The sequence below is a fragment of the Bos grunniens genome, chromosome 8 (genome assembly GCF_055505025.1).
Source record: "Bos grunniens cultivar Pamir isolate PY7600 chromosome 8, Bosgru_T2T1.0, whole genome shotgun sequence".
Taxonomy (NCBI): domain Eukaryota; kingdom Metazoa; phylum Chordata; class Mammalia; order Artiodactyla; family Bovidae; genus Bos; species Bos grunniens.
In genome coordinates, this window is record NC_141172.1 from 94272173 (window position 1) to 94293478 (window position 21306).

A 21306-nucleotide genomic window follows, 5' to 3' on the forward strand; every position below is an offset into this window, starting at 1 on the left:
ATGGCAAGAAAGAAATTATACTATTTCAAGTAAACTAATTATACTATTTCAAGGAAAAAATAGTATATTTGAGGCAAAAACATCTATTTGGAGTTGAGTCATTATATTAACACACTGCTTAGTTCAGTAATTTATCCCCAGTTCTGTGCTTCCCTTGTTCTCCCAGGAATTAGGTGAACAGAGTCTAAAACAGTAAATCCCTGAGACATGTCATTCTACAATTTACCAAATGATAGCAATTGCAATTGCTTGTCAGGCAAAAGCACATGTTGTAAACAGGTGGGCAGCAAAATTATACAAAACCAAACAAAACCTGATACTTCCCACAAGAGTCTGTGTTCCAGGCAGGAGGAGAGGGAAAACCAACTGTTTTCTCCTGCAAAACATTGTCACTGCATGTGACAAACTGAGAAATACCTAATCCCCAAAAGCTATGAGCCAAGCTGAGCCCTTATCAAAGGGTCTAGAAGACGCTAAACAAAAACCCTTCAAGACAAGAATGACTGTTCACTCCTCTTCTGCCTGCTCCTTCTATCCCTGCACAGTCCAGCTGTGAGCTCACTAGTGCTCTGGGCACTTCAGGGCACCACTCACCCTACCTCCTTTGTCCCATGAACAGAGTTCCACCTTTGCAAGAGCAGACTACACACATCAGAAGATACAGAAACAGAACACTTTGTTCCATGGACACAGAACTTTCCTGTTTTGGGGTGAAGGTACCACCAGAAGTCAAGACAATCTAGTCACACGGTTGTGCGATGTCTAAGTTGTTCCTGAAATAAAGGTCAGTCTGTATGCCTGTCCTTGCTAACTCAAATCAGACACCATTTCCCTTGCCACAAGGATCAGACACCATCTTCACATCACTGAGACAGGACTAGAGCCCAAGTCTACTTAACCAAACAGACTTTCACTGGGGATCACGGTGTTCCGTGTTGAACGAGACTGTTGTCAGGGAGCTGCTGGGAAGGGCAGCCCTCACTTTACAGAACCCAGAACCTGTGAAGAATTCCTCAAATTCCTGTTCTCAGCCTTAAAGTCGGTTCTCAATGTCCACTGGAATGAAAGTACCATGTGGACCTTGTCTGCCTTGTTCATGGCTGAAACGTCAATGCCTTCAAGCAGTAACTGGTACAAAGCAGACAGACAGTAAATATGTGTTCGTTTTGTTGTTTAATATCTCATACCTTGTTTAGAGATGCTCTGCTTCCACCGATCTATTCAGTTATGCATGACAGACTTTAATGAGTAGTGTTTACTGTGCTTTAGAGTCACTCTCAGAATACAAGCAAGAAACTACACAGGGCTGGAACAGGACTAATAAAAAAAGCCAAGGACACTGAAGAAACACTTCAAAGACTTAATGAAATATTGTTGCAATGTATGTTCCAATCCAAAGGCAGTTATGGCAGAATGAACACTCTCCCTGAAGCTGTCCACATGCTAATCTCTAGAATATGTCTATCAGTTATATCATACGATAAAATGCACTTTCAATTCAGTTCAGTCATCCAGTCATGTCCGACTCTTTGCAACCCCGTGGACTGCAGAACTCCAGGCTTCCCTGTCCATCACCAACTCCCAGAGCGTGCTCAAACTCATGTCCACCAAGTCGGTGATGTCATCCAACCATCTCATCCTGCCATCCCCTTCTCCTCCCACCTTCAATCTTGCCTAGCATCAGGTCTTTTCCACTGAGTCAGTTCTTTGTATCAGGTGGCCAAAGTATTGGAGTTTCAGCTTCAACATCAGTCCTTCCAATGAATATTCAAGACTTATTTCCCTTAGGATGGACTGGTTGGATCTCCTTGCAGTCCAAGGGACTCTCAAGAGTCTTCTCCAACATCACATTTCAAAAGCATCAATTCTTCAGTGATCAGCTTTCTTTGTAGTCCAACTCTCACATCCATCCATACATGACTACTGGAAAAACCATAGCTTTGACTAGATAGACTTTGTCAGCAAAGTAATGTCTCTGCTTTTTAATATGCTGTCTAGGTTTGTCATAGCTTTTCTTCCAAGGAGCAAGCATCTTTTAATTTCATGGCTGCAGTCACCATCTGCAGTGATTTTGGAGCCCCAAAAAATAAAGTCTCTCATTGTTTCCCCATCTATTTGCCATGAAGTGATGAGACTAGATGCCATGATCTTCATTTTTTGAATGTTGAGTTTTAAGCCAACTTTTTCACTCTCCTCTTTCACTTTTATCAAGAGGCTCTTTAGTTCTTCTTTGCTTTCTGCCATAAGGGTGGTATCCAAATGTAAAAAGTAATGAACATTAATGACTGATTCCTAGCACTGATTTATAGAAGAAAATGTCTACATTACCAGCCACTGTTTTCAAGCACATAATTTATATTACTCCCATAAATTAAATTATTAACTTTTTATTGAGCATCTAATGTGTACTAGCCCTATGCCAGGCTCTTCATATATGTGATCAATAATCACAGCAAAGGGCAAACTACATTATCACTATGTGAAAGAATAGGAACCTGAGGCTTAATTTATCTAAGGTAGCACAACTGGTAAAATGCTGAGGCAGTATTTGAACCCAGAAACAGCTGACCCCAAGCCTACACCCTTTCTACCCTGCCACACTTCCCCACTGTTGTCAAAATACTGTAGTCCCAGTGGTCATCAAAGGACTGAAGGAGAACCAGGAGAAAGAATCAGAATATCTTGGCTGAAAAACAGAGAAATAGCCACACCAAAAAACAGAGACAGAGAGAGAGAACAGAAATGTTTCAAAGCATGTCTCTCCTCGAAATCCACTTTTGGTGCAGAAATACATATTAACAGAATAGTTTCTGTCTCTCCCACCCCTAATGTTGGTTGCTGCTCCTATTGTATTTCTTGGCACAGTTTAACTGTCTGTGTACAAGGAGGTCTCACAACACACCCATCTACCATCACCAATACCAAAATTTCAACCAAATGGCAGAAGCAAAAGGCTGCTTAATATAAATCAAACATCAATCCCAGTGCTCCAATTAAGGCACTGCTAAAAGAGTCACATTTCAAAATGTTTGGAAGTCATTTCAACCCAATGGTATCTCCTAAAACATCTTTTACACATCCTGGCCACTCACTATGTTCTAATTCAAGAGCCCCATTTTCTGATTTTAGGAAAAGAGATCTCACAATAACAGCTGACAGGCAGGAGCAGAACCTGAAATGCTCCTATGCCCAAGAGACGTGCAGGAAGCATATGGCAGCCACCCTAATCAACACCTGCCATGAACCAACTGGTCCACAAGGCTCCACCACAACACGACAGGATGGGCTGTGAAGCAGCTGACAGTTCTGACAGTACATTTCCACACTCCCCATCACACTAATTTTCCCAACTAGGGAGAGATTTTTCAAGTCAAACCCTAAGCTGTTGACTGTCAGATTATGAAGGCTTTGCTGTCTTTCTACTTAGAGAGTAATTCAGAAATTACATAATTGGAAGGATTTTACTGGGCTGTGCACACAATAGGTGTTTAATGAGTAAACAGAAATGAAACAATGAATGGGTGCCAGAATAAATTTATCTGTCTTCTAAAAACACCCATCTTTCCAAAGTTCAAATCATCCCAGCTGAAAGGGTGAACATTTCTGTCTTGTAGTGAAGCAAAGCAAAACAACCAAAATAGTCCAAGGAAATGGGCTAGTATTTGCAACAGCCTTTGACTCTGACTCATGATGCAGAAAGTGCCAACAGGCTGCAAGTGTCTTCACAGGTGAGCTTATCTGACTATTTAGGCCAGTTATCTGGGGCTGCAAACATCTCTGTAAATTATACTACAGAATCACAGACCACTAGAAAAAAACAACTCAGTACATTTTTTAAAACACTGAAATAGAAAATACTATTTCTGGAAGAGAACAAAAACAGATCTTAAGTATTGGGGCTAAGCCCTTCACACTGATGGGGGCCACAATAAAACCTGCCATGGAAGCAGCAGAATTCAGTTTTACTACTACCTTCACTTTAGTCAGAGAATCAAACAGGATACAAGGACTCTTCGATGGTCAGTCAAGAGTGTAAACTCTGGGATGTGTTTCTAAGGAACATTCTAGGAGATGATCCAGGTACAGGGTCTAGAAACCGAAACTTCTTAGTACCCCCAGGAGGGCCCATCTTTCTCTAGAGAAATCATGGTGCGCAAAGTCCCAGAAGTTTCCAATGTCTTTCTATTATAACGAGGAACATCTCTTTCCAGGCATGTTCTTCTTCCAGGGCTTTTCTCCTGGTTTTAGAACAGCCTACTGACAATCAGGGAGCTGTCTGGTAAGCAGGAAATCTGAATGCTGGATGGATGCTAAAGGATGTTGTTCACAAGGGATTTTATCAGAGCTCCCAGAAAACCTAAAGAAAGATACTTATTCTGGAACTAGGCACAGCACTGACAACCAGAATGCTCAGACTTAGTCCTATTCTTGGATTAGAAATGAAGGTGTATTCTCATGGACTGCTTCTTTGAACGAGTGATTCCCAACTGATAATCAGACTTTGTTGGTATTTTTTAACCTCTGAAAGCAATTTTGTCATTTTTTAAGTTACTTATTGCATGTGCTCCCATTCAATCCCAGGGTTTTCCCACTGAGACATCTCAGTGTTTCCTTTCTGATAGGCTTTTTTAAATGGACATCCATCTTCCCATTAATGGTTTTGAGACTTTTTTTTTTTTTTAATCTAGAGAACTCCTTCTTCAAATGAACCCTTATAGCATTAAAAACCATAAAAAAAGTAGGTCTTCTCTGAAACAGACTTGGACTCAGAGCCACACCCAACTCACTGTTCCCTTACTGACTCTTGGGGAGATGGCTCAGAATCTGAGCCAATACCACAGAGCCAGTCACATCACCACTCCCAGCCAGCCCTATGTTTCTACAAAAACAAAGTCCTGCTGTCCAGGGAAAAATGTCACATTCTAAAAGCATTAGTACTCAAAGCTTCCCTACACAGCAAGCCTACTCACCAGGACTGGCTTCAGGATATCCAGGTTGGAACGAAGCACCTGTTCTGCTGCATTCAGCTTCTCCCTTGGCAGGCTGCAAAACCTAGAAACTTCTTGGTCACCAAGTCGAATCACCTCTCCCAATTTTGATCCATTGCACAGGTTGCTCAAATGTAACTGGTAGCCTTGCAAAAATACCTATAAACATTTCATGCAAAGAGAGAGAAGTAAAACTGGATTACACTGATGGGAAGCAGGGTCCTTGAAGCCTCTTGGGGGAACTTCATATCAATATTGCTTTGAGGAATGGACACTACTATACCCTGTCCAGAGCACTGGGTCTCTACCGAACTTCAGGATGAAGCAAGGCATGATGCTACAGGACATTCAACACCAGAATGTGGCATTCGACTCATCACCTCCACACTCTTCTCCTTGGGAAGGGAAATCCTGAGTCCAATTCTTTTTCTCAAAAGTGCGACACATGACTCAGCAAATAGGAATCTGGAGTCTGAACTCCCCAAACCACTCTTATTAGAGAAAATAGAAAGTTCTCATTATTTTGAAATAAATGATATTTTAAACTGGGGTTGGGCTAAATTGCAGGGGGAAAAGTATTTATACTATTTATTTGTAGATAAAGATATTTAACTAATGCAAATAACTATGTTCAAACAATTTCAGAATGTGGAACTCTTCCTTTTACTTGTATCAAAGCAGAGTACTAGAAAGTCAAGCCTCTTATCTCATTGACAGATAAGAATGACTTAGAACTGGCCTATACATTATAGCAAAGAACTTCTCCTTGGCCATATCTTATGTAACTAGCTTTACTGGATCTAAATAAACACTTCTTCACATATGGCCCTTACTGTCCACTAGGCAAAAGTCAATAAGATGAGAGACCTTGTTTTTTCATGTTCCTTTTGTGTCCTCAGTGCTGGAACATGTGGACAATAAATATTTGTGGAACGAATGAATGAACGATTCAGACTCTATTACTCTGTTACAACATTCTCTGTTTGTTTCAATTAAGGCAGCCTGACCTGCTGGTGGTACAACCTCCTGGGAGTGATGGACCAGAAGCTTCTCAGGACCCATGCAGCTTTCTAACACGGCAGAGCACTTGGTGTGTCATGGTTTCCATTAAGTTTCCACCCACTGCCAGATACTCAAATACACACTGCTTTTCTTCTTTTCTCTGACTAGCCCTTGCTGCCAGCCGACCCTTAGTATTTGTGTTTAAGACGGTGAAAACAGTGACTACAGAGACTAATCACCTTGAATGGACCACTTACATATTTAGGATGCCCCTTATTTTAAACTAGTGGGATGTGACAGATAAGAAATTGGCAGGGGGCAATGGAAACCATGCTAATGATTTTTATAAGCCTGCTGCCTTTGGCCCATCTCCCAACCGCACAATTGGTAAACACAGGCATATTTTCCTAGTTTCATAAGGGCAAGCAGTAAGCACATTTTTCTAATTTAAAAAATTCTATATCATGTAAAGCAAAGATTTTATTTTGGTGCATAAACAGTTCCACTACTTCTGCTTATGGCAAAGTCAAGCTAGTATGTAAACATGAGACGGGGTAAGGAAGCAGTTCCCCTTTCTGCCAGAGAATAAACTTGAAAAGGTCCTCTGGAAATCAATAACTATGCAATCTGGGCCTGCTGCCCACTGCATAGGAGCCGGATGATTATCTAATAATGCCAGAGGAAGGTTCTTTAAAATCTAAGGTTAAAATCTTACATAAACACTAATATTACTTCCTGATTTTATAAATTAAAAAAAAATTAAGCATATTCTTCTTAATAATAGATATTCTATTTTATTTATTTAATTTTAAATATTTTTACTTATTTATATTTAATTTCTATTTATTTATTATTTCTATTCTATATTTTCTAGATATCTTTCTCATCTATCTTTAAAAGAAACATTACAAATAGATAGCCAGTGGGGATTTGCTATTCTGATGCAGGGAGCTCAAATCTGGTGCTCTGTGGCAATACAGATGGGTGGGAAGGAGTGGGAGGTAGGAAGAAGGTTCAAGAGGGAGGGGACATATGTATACCTATGGCAGATTCATGTTGATATATGGCAGAAACCAACACAATATTATAAAGAGTTATCCTCCAATTAAAAGGAAAAAAATTTAAATTTTAAAAAAGAAAGCACTACATTTTTAAAATCTGTTTTAGATTTTATAGACAAGAGACACTTTGGGTAACAATCCTCAACCCAAGTTATTGTTTCAGAACTGTGAGATTTTTTTTTAATTCATCTTAAATTCATCTTCCCTTTAGGAAGACGTTATCAACACGTTATGCCTGGGCTTCCCTCGTGGCTCAGCTGGTGAAGAATCCACCTGCAGGAGACCTGGGTTCGATCCCTGGGTTGGGAAGATACCCTGAAGAAGGGAAAGGCTACCCACTCCAGTATTCTGTCCTAGAGAATTCCATGGACTGTATTCCATGGGGTCTCAAAGAGTCGGACATAACTGAGCGACTTTCACAAACAAACAAAATAAAAAAACAAAATCAACACATGCCAATTGACAGACAGGCAGGAAATCAGTTTTATTTCAACCAGTTGGCCCATGATGCGAGGCTGCACCTTCCACTCTCTGGATGGTGTGGCGGGGCCAGCCCGAGCAGGGAGGTAAAAATAGGTGACGCTGCACTGGAGCCGCCAACCTCCTTCAGCACTGTTACCAAGACAGGAGTTTATTCATTTCCTTCCAGGTGCTCTTGTATAATGTCATTGCCACGAGCCTCACCAGGGAAGGTGAAGATTGCAGCTTACCTTGCGGAGACTGACATCAGCCCCCAGCATCTTGTCCACAGTTGGCCTTGGCAGGGAGAGGTTGTGATGCAGGAATCCAGAGAAGGTTTCATTGTCTACCAGGAAGTCCTGAAGTTTCAAGCCTGCAGGAGAAATAGTGTTTCATTTTCATTTCATGAGTAACTAAAAAGAAAAAAAAAAAAGCACAATGGAGCAAAATATCCTAATACTGCCTTGTTTTAAACCAATTGAGCACACAGAGAAATGAGGTTCAGGGAGTTTTACCTTAACAGCAGAGACATGAAAAGAGTGCTTTCTGAAGCTGTGAAGTGCGGCACTGCTGTATACATACACGTAGCCTTTTCTGTACACATACACATACACGTAGCCTTTTCTCGCTTTTCCAAGAATAAGTAAACAAATCTGAGATTTGTGACCGTGACCCCACAGCTCCTATCTCCCCAATGCCATCTCAGATAGCTAAATTCAGAGATATTTAAAACCTTATTCCCACAAGCCCAAAGGGCTGGTTTCTTCTTGATGCAAAACAGTGGTTCTGAAACTTGAAGAGGCATCAGAATCACCTGCAGGGCTTGTGAAAACTGGTCCCCTACCCCCCAGAGTTTCTGATTCAGCGGCCTGGGGTGAGGCTGGATAATTTGCATTTCTAACAAGCTCCCAGGCGATGCTGTCACCCGCTGGTCTGGGGCCCACCTTTAGAGAACCACAGGTGCAGAGCATTATGCATATCAAAGTGCTTTCACAGGCCTGATTTCATTTCAGGTCCAGACGTGGAACACGTGATACAGAGCTCCCACACCCAGGCCGGCCCCTGCTTTAAGAAAATATGTACGCATACATTTAAAAAAATCAACACTACTAAATGATTGTATTGCTGCAGGGTTTCCTACAGAATCACTTTAAATAATAAGCCCTCCAGGTATATTTAGAAAAGGTTCCAATCCAGTGTAGTGCAGCAGAAAAAGCACTAGCCAGAAATCCAATTTTAGTCCCTAGAGCTGGAGGCTGTGCCTAAGTGGTATCACTTGGATATTTCATATCATCTTTCCGAATTTCAGCTTCTTTATCTCCAAACAGTGAGGTGACCAGATGCTTCGTGGGTCCCCCTTACTGAAATGCTCTCATTTTCTCTGCCATATCTCATTTGAGTGTCCACTTCTCCTTCTGCCCCTCTCTCACAATAACCCAACATCAGGACCTCACGACTGGCCAGACATCACTGAGAGACTGCAGCGCACAGGCCCTGGCATGAACTGACCCCTAGGGGGCAAACCTAGCAAACTCAAATCACTTAACTGATGAGAAACAGACGTCTGATCTGAAAACAGGGCTGTGAGGTGAGGCTTAAAAAGAGGACAGGAGTTAATCCTGGGAGCTAAGGGGGTGATGTGCAGAGATAAAGTAGAAGGAAGTCTCAAAATCCAGCCAGACTCTCATCTGTGCTGTCTGATTCAGGTATGTTCTGCTTAAGTAAACTTTTAATAATCTCAGTTGGTAAAGAATCTGCCTGCAACACAAGAGACCAGGGTTCAATCCCTGGGTCAGGAAGATCCCCTGGAGAAGGAAATGGCAACTCATTCTAGTATTGTTGGCTGGGAAATCCCATGGACAGAGGAGCCTGGTGGGCTACAGTCCATGGGGTTACAAGAGCTGGACACGATTTAGCTACTAAACCACCACCACAGAAGGGTACACTGAGCATGACTCATATCTCTAGAGAAACAGTTCTCTGGCTACACCTTATTTGGCTAACTCCCAGTTATTCCCCATGACACATTTTAAGAAGTGGTCCTGGCCGAGTGAGTGTCCTCCTGAGAAAAGATGCTCCTGCAGGCTGCCACCTGCCTGGTGCTCCCCATCACATATGATACTGCCTTCTCACCATCGCATTCACTTCTGTAGCTGCCAAACCTAAGAGCATTGAAGATTCACCTACGGACATGCTAATATGTAATTTTTGGGGCTGGATTCCCAGAGATCCTGAAATAGTAGCTCTAGAGTGGGGCCTAAGAATCTACATTTTAATAAGCATCTTCTGTATTTCTAATGCAAGGGTTCTGAGGACCATCCTTTTAGGACTGTTGTTTTATTTACATATTATCTCCCCTAGACTATGCCTCTGGGACACAGAATATGCCTTTTATCCTTGCATCCCAGTGCCCAGATCAGGCAAAGAATTACTGATCAATGAATGATGACTGGAAAATAAGTACCAGGAGATGGGATCAAGGCTGGGAAGATTTCAGAAGTTTCTGAGAAGCATCAAAGAAGATTTCCTTTCAGCTGTACAGGTCCAAGAATGGCTTGCAGATATTGGGGCGACCCCCAGGCTGCACCCCAAGATAAACAGGGCCCCTAGTCACTAGAACTGCATTCCCAGAGACATAAAGTGACACCCTAGGTGTCCCAGTATCCCAAAGGTAGAGGTACACAGGAAGAAGACAGGAAAGTTAGTGGCTTCAACTGCAGTCTGACCTGGAAAGCCTGACACTGACTGTTGCGGAACAATGAAAAAACTACCACACTGAGGGGTGAGAAAACTTGGGCTCCGCATCCATTTACTTGCCAGGGCATCTCACCTAGCTGTGTCTCCACTGCCTCATCTGTAAAGGGAGGGGTGGGGGGAAAAAAAAACTTCCCTGAGACCCAGGCAGAACAGAATATGCACATGAGCTAACCTGGTCTGTGACCAGGCAGGCCACTCCTGAGAGTGAAAAGCCAGAGCAGGAATCGACACTGTGCTAGACAAATTCAGAATAACCTCCTTCCCCCAGAGCAAGGCTGCTGAAGGGTGGAAGGCTGACTCCACTGCACATGCGATGGGTCTAGGTCACAAGCAACATGCTTTAGTCAACGGAGCATGCGCAGTGCGTTTACATGACGTTTCAGCTAAGGCAACAGGCTCTGCTGATGAGAACATCTGGATGTGATCAAACCCCAACCACCTCTCTGTGAATCCTCTGGATGAGGCAGAAAAGCCAAGAGGCTGATTAAACAGTCAACAACCTTTGGCAGTGCACACGCACAGTGTGGTGAGGTAGCTATACGGGGTGGCAGCAGGGAATGCCAAAGATCCCTGGATACGAAGAACCTGCATTCTGGTCACACGGATACCACACACATGGATTCAGATTTGCATGCCACCAACACCAAGCTGCAGCCAGCATGGGCGCAGGAAGGCAGTGCAGTGTGCACTGTTTCTCAACCTCAGTCCCCATGAGACTCCTGAGGGGGCTTTGCAAAAATCCCAATGCCCAGGCCACACCCCCTAACAACTTCTGCGTGATCAGAACTTATGGGGCTAAGACACAGACATCAGAATTTTATCCGCCATGATGATTCCAGCCAAGTTTGGGAAACATTAGTGAAATGAAAAGTTCAGGGGTATGGGGACAGAATAACTTAACTTTGATGCTGGACTCTAGTGTTTATGAATTGCATGGCTTTGAGAAATTCATTTTGCCTTCCAGAGCCCAAGATTTCTGACCTAGGAGGTAAGGGTAACAGTACCCACTTTTCAAAGGTATGCGGATTAGAGATATTTGCATGTAACGCATGAATGCTTCCCTGGTGGCTCAGATGGTAAAGAATCTGCCTGCAATATAGGACACCTGGGTTCGATCCTTGGGTTGGGAAGATTCCCTGGTAGACATGGCAACCCACTCTAGTATTCTTGCCTGGAGAATCCCATAGACAGAGGAGCCTGGAGGGCTACAGTCCATGAGGTCACAAAGAGTCGGACATGACTGACTAACACTAACTAATGCATGAATTTCACTAACACTAGCTAATGCATGAATAGTGAGCAAGGGGTTCATGGTAGTTGCTCAAAAAATGATAATAATCTTGTGATTATTGAGAAGAGTTTACTTCACTCACCTTGACCAGCGTACCACAATGATGTATAGAGAAAAGGTAGGGACACAGACATTTCCCTCAAGGAACGCCCAAGGATGATAAGGGTGATGAAAAGGCAAATCAATAGAAAAAGCAGAGCGAAGGATGGCAGAGACAAAGGAAGGCAACTCATGGAAGCATTTGACCCAGATGAGGCTTATCTGTTTCAAGGGGGGAGTCAGGCTGAACAGACTGAAGCCAGGTTCTGGAAAAGAACAGAGAGCCAGAAATCTTTAGAGGTTGTGGCTGATGAGGAGAGGGTAAGGAAGACCTCCCATGATGCAGGGACCAGGACACCCCGTAGACATAGTGCTATGTACACATGATTCTCAATGTTTCTGAATGAATAAACAAACACACAAGCAGATAAGCATAGAAGAGCTTCCTCAGAACCTAAGATGTGGGGAGTAGGATGGGAAAAGGAAGAGGACAAGGTACATTTTGAGGCCAGAGTACGGTGATTTTGTACCTACGGTCTCAAGTTTTCTCCACTTTTTTCTTGGCAGGAAAATGAGTGGAGAAGCCAATAATATCAAGAAAGCCCAATATCTGAAATGGCCCTTCTCCTCTTGCCCTAGCTGATTCCTACCCTTCTTTAAGATTCGGGCCATGAGTCTTCTCCTCCAGGAAGCCTGTCCTGACATGATGCCCTCAAGCTGGGTCAGTTGGCCATTCCTCCATGCCCTAATAGCCTCTTATGCATGCTTCCTCCGAGCTACAATTGTCTGGGACCACATCATTTTCTCCAGAAGAACAGAAGTGCTTGAGGGCCAGGACTTACTCAAAAGGACAGCAGTGCCTGGCACTGAGGAGGCATCCCATCAGTGGTGGATGAACACATAAGAGTGAATCACGTAATGAATTGAGATGACCTGCTGTGGGTAGGGACGGGTGAAACAGGACATGCGTGTGAGACGAACCAGGTCAAGACAGTGAACCTCCTCAGCTACATCAGCCCAGGGTCAGGAAGACAGTCAGGCATGTGGGAGCTGGAAGCAGGACATGAGAAGTGTCCATAACAGGATAAATAAGGATGACAAGCATCTACCTCACTGCACTGAGCTGAGGGTTAAAAGAGAAATGTACCTGAAGTCATAGCATAAAGCCTAGAACCAAAGAAAGTCCTCAATAAAGATGGCTAATACCATCATCACTTTCAGGAAAGATACCTCATTAGCTTCAATGCTAGTCTGATCCTAAAGTATATGCTTTCAGAATAGATAAGAACAGAAGTGACTTTGCCAACCAAGTCAATATTGAATTTATGATCCAAGGTATGTGTGTGTGTATGTGTGCATTATGTATTTGCCTGGCTGAGTTCCTGAGTCAGAGAGAATTATGAATTCTTTCTGCTGACACTGTTATAAGGTGAAGAAAAGGTTGAAGCTGACTGGTTTGCCTAATCAGAACTTAAGAAAAGAATAAAGAAATCTAGCATTTTACAGAGAATCAATGGGAATAATCACCTCTACAACATCACTGCAGGGATGGCATAGATAGAAGATGACTAGTAAGAAAAACCAGTCATTGGACGCTAGATAGAAAACACTTAATGGAAAAGACAGCCACTTACTTGGCCATTTAACTCTTTCCACGTGAGCTGACATGACCTCGATTTTCCTACCTGTAATGTGTGGGTTATAGAAGATCTCAGGGATTGTCTTATTGTTGGTACTAAAAGGTACACTTGGGATTAAACTAAATCGGCATTGGACTGGCATTAGAAAATCTGAATTCAGGTCCCAGCTCGGCTGTTTCCTAACTGTGCAATTGTGAACCTCACTTTTCTCCGTTTCTGAATCTCTCTAGGTCTCAGTTTTCTTAGATGTAAGATGGGCTAGTAACATTCATAAGTTGTTGTGAAAACAAAGATCAAGAAAGTGAAAGTAGTCTTTTGGAGGGAAAGAGCCTCAGGAGTTTACAAGGGTAACTGAGAGGCTATAAATACTGTCACAGAATATGGCCATCAGGGAACTGGACCGGTCACTAAATTAAAAATGGGTCCCTGCTGCCCAAAGAGAAGATTGAAAGTCACCATCCAGCAAAAGGCCCCAAGAGCTCTCCTGTTGCCATATCTCCAGTGTGGACCAAAATACTTGATCAGCTGAAATCAGCCTCCTTGGTTTTGCCTGGAGAAGCCAGCAGTGGCCTGTCCTTTTCCAAAGAGCTTTGCTTTGTATGCGGGGAGGTAGGGCAAAGAAAAGGAGGGGAAAAAAAAAAAAGAAACCAATTCAGGAGCTTGGAGTCCAAAGAACAAAACAAGTGAAATGTGTGTTTGTGGGCTGAGGACAAACAGGACAGAATCCTCAGTTCCTTGCCAGTCCTCAGTGCCGGGCCTCTCTGAGCAGGCTAAGGAAACACTTTCATGGCAGGGGAGAAGGGTGTGGCGGGGAGGATCACTGCACCAGGGGGATACATGGGGTGGGCGTGGGGGAATGCTCTCATGGCCACTTAGTGTTCCTTCTGCTTCTTCCCAGCCTGCCTGAGCAGAGCAGAGAAGCAGGGAGGAGGGAGGGCAGCAGCCCAGGAAGGCGGAGGAGGGCAGTCCTCAGCAGAGTCTGCAGCGGGGTTACTCCCGGTCAGTGCCCTCCCGTCCCCGGCTCCAGTTTCAAGATCGCTGTAGTCTCTTTTGTTTAACATGAAAAGAAACCACAGGGATCAGCTGCTTGAGAAGTGGGTGGAAGAGGCAAATAAAAAAAAGAGAGAGAGAGAGAGAGAGAAGTAGAGAAAGATCATGTCAGCTTCCAAGGCCCAGATACTCTTCTTAAAAGGACCCAAGGAGGGTCTCCCAGCCCTGACCCTATTCCAGGGGCAATGGCCTAGAGAAACTGCGGCCAGATTCTCACTCCTGGCTTTATTCGTCTTAAGCAGGACCTTGTATAAACACGACTGCAAAACATTTCTCTGCCAGAAAAGAGCTGGGAACAAACATACTCAGGTGTCTTCTGGGGTATTTTTTGTTGTTTCAGTTTGTTTTCCTGATGCTAGGGCTCCACTTTCTTCTTCAAGGATAGCTCCCGCCTGCTTCACTGAGACAGCTGGACCCTCCCCAGGAAAACCAGGGCTTGCCTGGGAAGTTCAGGGTTCTGGAGAAGGGGGTAAGACAGGGTGACCTGGCTGCTCCCTGGGGTGACTCCTTAGAGCAGATGAGAGGAGGCTGGGAGCCGGGGTGTACACAGCTTCGGGAACTCCTGCTGTTCATCTGAGCCAGGGTTCCCAACCCAGAAGTTTCCTTCTCTACAGTGAGGGCTTGCCAAGGAAACTGACACACTCGTGAAAGATCCCAAGTTCTAGAGTCTGGCTAACCTGATTCCTATCTCAGTTCCAGAATTTTCCAGTTATGTGCCCTTGGAGGCTTAAACTCTCCAACCCTACATTTTTCTGTAAATGGAGATCAGCTATACTAGGGGGTGGATTAGGTAAACAGTAATGACAGTATAGAATGCCCTGAATACTGACTCACACATACTGCAAGAGAATATTTGTTGTTGTTCAGTTGCTCAGTCATATCCAACTCTCTGTGACCCCATGGACTGCAGCAAGCCAGGCTTCTCTGTCCTTCACTATCTCCTGGAATTTGCCCAAACAGAAAATACAAGTGGAGAAATTAAACAAGTTCAAAACAAAACAAATGTTGATAAAAGTCGTAGATGACACAAGTGAAGAGTTCCTTAGAGAAACTACAATATTTAGGGTTGTGCTTCCTGGATAAGAAGCTGAATGGTAAACAGGCCCCCAAACAGCCAGTGGAGACTGTGGCCCCAGAGGGAGAGAGTGGGTGAGCTGTTCACACTGGTCAGGAGCTCTGTAAATGCAGTGGGCATGGGAGGTACAGTCAGGCTGGCTTGGGGGGCCCAAAAGGAAAAGAAAGATAACACTGAAGAGGTAGCATTAGCCCCAGGGAGTTCTAGACCTAAAGAGAAAGAGAAGAAGAGACAAGAAGCCATCATCAGACAAAGCAAAAAAATAGCTGGGTGACCACCTCATGGAGGCCCCTTTGAAGGCCAGGGAGGTAGAAAGGAAGGGGAGGATGCCCGGAAAAGGCAAGGAACAGAGAGAAGGTGAGATCAAAATAGGAGGAAACACAGTCCAGAAACAGAAAGACCAAATCAAACAGAATGGGCCAACAGAAAATGATTTGGGAAGAAAGAGAAGAGTTGGAGGAATTCATGTGTTTTGCTTAAAAATGAGGCCAGAGGCTCTTAGCACCATGAGTGAGGGATCAGAATCAGCCTGCAGGGCCCTGAGAAGCCAGGGAACAGGGGAAAGGAAGATAAGTTTATGAATTAGGGGCTGAGAATGGGTTCTTTCCAGGCCTGGATTAGGAAGAATTGTTCATATATAAGGTATAAATTGTTTAAGTTTCTCTTATTTTTAAAATTAATAACACGTCTTAAGGGACATGGCAGTGCTTTGTTGGCAGCAAAAGGGGATCAACGTGTACTGAGCATCAGACACATTGTATGTATTATTTTCTACAATCCTTAAAACAAGCTTATGGGAAAGGTATTATTTTTCCCATTTTTCAAATAAGGAAACAGATCCAGAGATGTTAACATCCTGCTCAAGGCCACAGAGCAAGCAAGTGGTAAATTTGAACCCAATCAGCTCTGGCTTACACACCTTTAGCTCTTTCAACTATATAGGAATTAAGTAAATCATTTTATTCTTTTAAAATGCTTTATAATGATTTTGCCATCAAAAGCTGGCCATGCTACTCGTGGAATAAGGCAACGTGGCAACATGAGATGGTGCAAAGATGCTGAACCTGGAGATCAGATAGACACGGATTAAATTCACGGCTTTACTCAGTCACCTTGGGCAAAAGACGTAACCTGTGAGTCTCAGTTTCCTCATCGATAAAATGGGGATAATAATACCAAGGCGTTGTAAGACTTGAATGTAATAACATATTTAAATGTAAAATGGCATCATTACCTGATACAACTTAGTCTGTTGGACAAAGTGTCACTCTAAGATCGCCCCTCTATACCTAAACGCAACAGTGATGAGAGTGCCAGAAATGGAAAGGTTTCAAGGAGAAACAAACTGGAGTTCCATATTGCTCTTTGCCACCCACAGAGTAAATAAACCTCATACTGGAAAAGCAAGAGACATGAAACGCTATTCTTGATGTTAACAATCCAAACTCTCTAAAGGCAGTCTGATATCGTGTGGTACATGCCGTCCAGTAGTCGAGTACAATTGTGCTTTCTATTCTTGTCTGGGCAGAGCTGACCTTTGATTCAATTTAGTTTGAGCAATATTTCCATACAGCAGTACAGCACTGCATCCCCCTGATGGCAGCCCAAGCTGGGGCCAGACCCTGCCCTGGATGGCAACCAACAGGCTGGGTTTTGAGATGCTGCCTGGCTTTGACAGGTCTGGGGAACTTCCACATTGTGAAACTCTAAGGTCTCAAGTCAGAACTTCTGATAAGTGCATATGGATGTGAATTGCAGTCAGCCAAAAATTTCAAGGATTTCCAGTTTGATGATATAATGTTGATACACGGGTCATCTGATCTCCCAAGATGACCCATAAGGGGCCTCACAAAGTTTGAGGCTGCAGCCTCTACTTCAGCAGCTGCTCATATGGAAGGAAAGGGGTTAGGCAGGGAAGGAGAAGTGGCTGTGAGTCACAGGATGTTCTTTCTGCACGGGCCTTGGGGAACGTTCCACCCATGTCTATTACCATGAAGCCAGGAAGAGGAGGAAGTCTGGCATTTCTCTCGGAAGCCCTCTTGTCTCCGCTCTGATCCCAGTCCATCCATGCCCAGTATCCTGCGACCTGAGAAATTTTCTGGCTACCCTTGGCTGCTCTCTATAGACTGTAATAACGTACTAGCAGGGAGTCAAAGTCTGGAGTTCTAGTCCTTTTCTCGCCCTTTGCCAGCTGTGCTTCCTTAGCCTCTCTGAACTTCAGCTCCTTTGTGTACACAAAGAGGAACAAAATTCCCTATCTCACATGATGGTCATATAATGAACTGAAGTATAAATAAGGTGCTTATGATGTGACAAATATTGTGCTAAATGCTTTATGCTTATTAGCTCATGATTCCCCATGATAGCCCTGAGGGAGGACTGTTACCTCCATTTGAGAAAACTGAGACACAAAGACACAGAATTATCCAAGGTCACACAGTCACAAGGCAGTCTGGCTGCCAAGTGTATGTTTACAAGATGATAATTTTACAACCTCCTTCCCTCAACTCCCTGCCACAGCCAGCTACCTTGCCATGTCACTAAAGCCTGTCCTGCCCTCAGGGGATCAGGTCTTTCTGACTTGCAAAGATTAAAGTAGAATTAAAGGTCCATGCAGTGAGTTTTCAGTATTACCTGTAAACCCAACAGCCAGAAAGTTATGATTCATTTCCCTAAGTAAACACCAGCATAACCCTCAGGACTTTTTTCACAAAACTCTTGGTCAGAGCCACATCAAAAGAGCCAAACAAGCCAGATTTGTAACATGAATACATAGCAAATAACAGCCAGACCACTGACACTCAAAAGTCTTGCTGAAAGGATGGACAGACTCAAGAGCCAGGTCAGGATCAGTGCTGCCCCAGGCCTCCCCTCCAGTCCTTCCCTCTTCTGACCCTTGACCTCAACAATATGGGATGTCTTCCAAAGGGACGTCTCCAGTGCAGCGACAGAGTGCCCAAAGTTCTTCCTTGCTTTTCTTTCCTGGCAAAGTTCTCATGAGCTTCAGAGGATGCCCTCTGGAGAGAAGGCATTACAGAAGCCCTTGAATCAGGAGCTGTGGGGAGACAGTTGTAAACCTAGTCCTCATCAGGGGAAGCTGAACTAAGGCGCCCAATTTCATGGAGCACTGTTCTCATGGGAAGTGTCATTCACACGGACTGCAGTATACATGGCATCCTCAGAAACGTGTGACCTGGCAGCCTAAGTAAAGCCTGAAAGACCTCCCTTAACTGTCCCCACCTACCTCACTTGGTCCAATTCAGCAGGTCCAGAAAAACGATCTTCTGAAGTCCCACATAGCACCTACTGAGTGAGTGAGCAAAAGTGCTCAGTCGTGTCTGACTCTTTGTGACCCCATGGACTATATAGTCCATGGAATTCTCTAGGCCAGAACACTGGAGAGGGTAGCCTTTCCGTTCTCCAGGGGATATTCCCAACCTAGGGATTGAACCCAGGTCTCCCACATTGCAGGTGGATTCTTTACCAGCTGAGCCACAAAGGAAGCCCCAGTACCTACTGGGCTTCTGTTAAAAGGACTGCTATGGCTATAATGTGAGACAGGGCCAGACACATAGAGACCTAAGATCTTGGCTGAGAATGAAAGCTGCTGAATCTCATGCACAGGGGAGATTGGGGTCTGGCCCTCCAGCTACAGGACAGAAGCCAGAGCCCTGTCCACTGCACCAGGCCACCGTGGATAATCATAGAGAAACAACAGTGCCTCCTCAAGCCAAGAAGGAGAAGACTCTTGAGAGTCCCTTGGACTGCAAGGAGATCCAACCAGTCAATCCTAAAGGAAATCAACCCTGAATATTCATTGGAAGGACTGACGCTGAAGCTGAAGCTCCAATACTTTGGCCACCTGATGAAAAGAACTGACTCTTTAGAAAAGCCCCTGATGCTGGGAAAGATTACAGGCATGAGGAGAAAGGGTCGACTGAGGATGAGATGGTTGGATGGCACCACCAACTCAATAGACATGAGTTTGAGCAAATTCCGGAAGATAGTGAAGGATAGGAAAGCCTGGCATGCTGCAGTCCATGGGGTCACAAAGAGTTGGACACAACCGAGCGACTGAACAACAACTTCATGCCAAGGAATTGTCCCTGGACCAGCATAAGAAATGGGGAGGCTGAGGGAGCATCTAGGGTTAAGAGACAAGAGACAAGAGCCCAGGAGACAAGAGCCCAGCTACCTACAAAAATGAGAGACAGTAGCGAGCTGGGGAACTTCTTGCAGGAGATGTGAGGGTGGCCCACCCCAGGAGGTGCCCCTCCCAACTTCCAGCCAAGTAGGAAGTATTAACCACTGAAGTGAAGTGAAGTGAAGTGAAGTCGCTCAGTCGTGTCCAACTCTTTGCGACCCCATGGACACCAGGCTCCTCCATCCATGGGATTTTCTAGTCAAGAGTACTGGAGTGGGTTGCCATTTCCTTCTCCATGGAACTTCCTGACTCAGGGATCAAACCCAGGTCTCCCACATTGTAGACAGATGCTTTACCGTCTGAGCCACCAGGGAAGTCATTAACCACTACATATGGTATAAACTCGAGAGGGTCCAAGCCCATGTTGCCATAGAGATGAAGGAAAGCTGTAGTCCAGATGCCAGGATTCAAGAAAGGAGCAAGGCACTGGAGCAAAATCAATGTTTGAGCAGAAACATCCAGCAGGAAGCAAGCTAATGAGCCCATTAGGTATCAGTGAGCAACTCATTTTAAATAGTTCTAAAGGAAATAAGGACTTCCCTCGTGGCTCAGATAGTAAAGAATCTGCCTACAATGCCGGAGACCTGGGTTTGATCCCTGGGTTGGAAAGATCCCCTGGAGGAGGGCAACCCACTCCAGTATTCTTGCCTAGAGAATCCCCATGGACAGAGAAGCCTGGCCAGCTACACTCCATGGGGTCACAAAGAGTTGCACACAACTGAGCAACTAAGCACAGCACAGCACAAAGGAAATAAACAGTAAAAGGTGAAGAAGAAAACAAAGTGACACCTCCTTCCCCAGCCCAGTCCTGATCTGAGCAGCTCTGGCCCCATCCAAAAGGCCTTAGTTCTGGCCAGCCTGCTGGTCATTCCACTGGAAAATGCCAGATTCCCAAGAGGAGGCTGGAGTGGTGCACAAGCCTGGAGGGTGGTGTGGAGGAAGAGGCCAGGGAAGAAGACAGTCCTTCCCATGCCCCAAAGTCTCTGGAGGGCTGCTGTGTGAAGCCTGAGGCTGACACAGTTTAGAGGGCTCTCTTTAAGAAAAACAGTATTTTTTAAACATCCTACTTCGGCAAGTTTTGATTGCTGAGATCCCTACCAGGGCCTTGGAAAGGAGTTCTGAAAGTGAAACTCCTTTAGCTTCTCAGTAAATCCGCTTCAATCCACTTCAAGACTCATAGCAGGCTTTCTAGGAAATGGTAACCCACTCCAGTATTCTTGCCTGGAAAATTCCATAGACAGAGGAGTCCATGGGATCCCAGTCGGACACAACTGAGCATCTTCACTTTTTCTGGAAAGTAAACCTTGTAGAAGAAAGCAAAGCAAGCCAAGATTGTTCTTAAGACTTTTTTGTCATTATTATTAATTGAAACCCCTGGGGACCTGGGTTCACACAATGGATCAACTTGAAAATGACATGTGCTGGGATTTTATACTTTTCAAGGTGCTTTCATTTGACCCTCAAAATACTCTGTGAAGGAGAAAGGACAGGTATCATCTCTCACCTTCATTCCACAAAGATTCCCTGGCTGCTTGCCTTGTGCCTGATTGTACTGTGCTATCTTGCTGATGCTTGGGACAGAGTTACAAACAAGGCCCAACCCTGCCCTCCAGGGGCCACAAGCAGGGGCCAGCCCACAGCACTGCTCAGTCCCAGGTGATCCCCCACCCAGGTACCAAGTTTCCAAGAGGCAATATGTTCAGGTTATTTCGCCGAAGTCCCAATTTCAAGGCAAGGGAA

General features: G+C 44.4%; 1 protein-coding gene and 1 long non-coding RNA gene across 6 annotated transcripts in view; one reads left to right on the forward strand and one right to left on the reverse strand.

Moving 5' to 3' along the window:
* ABCA1 (ATP binding cassette subfamily A member 1) overlaps positions 1-21306 on the reverse strand; it is a 137121-nt gene that overhangs the window by 66886 nt on the left and 48929 nt on the right. For 4 of the 5 annotated variants that reach the window (XM_086414526.1, XM_086414529.1, XM_086414527.1 and 1 more), the window contains exons 6-7: positions 7762-7883; positions 4971-5147 (exon numbers count right to left, since the gene is read on the reverse strand). In XM_086414526.1, the coding sequence (XP_086270652.1) occupies positions 4971-5147; positions 7762-7883 (299 nt within the window). Of the gene's footprint in view, positions 1-4970; positions 5148-7761; positions 7884-8025; positions 8160-21306 lie in introns of those variants that run through there. The other variant, XM_086414530.1, reaches the window with a different exon arrangement.
* On the forward strand, positions 9079-12301 carry LOC147367717 (uncharacterized). Its single transcript, XR_015169291.1, has 3 exons — positions 9079-9216; positions 11232-11284; positions 12165-12301. It is a non-coding gene; the product is annotated as an uncharacterized LOC147367717 (long non-coding RNA).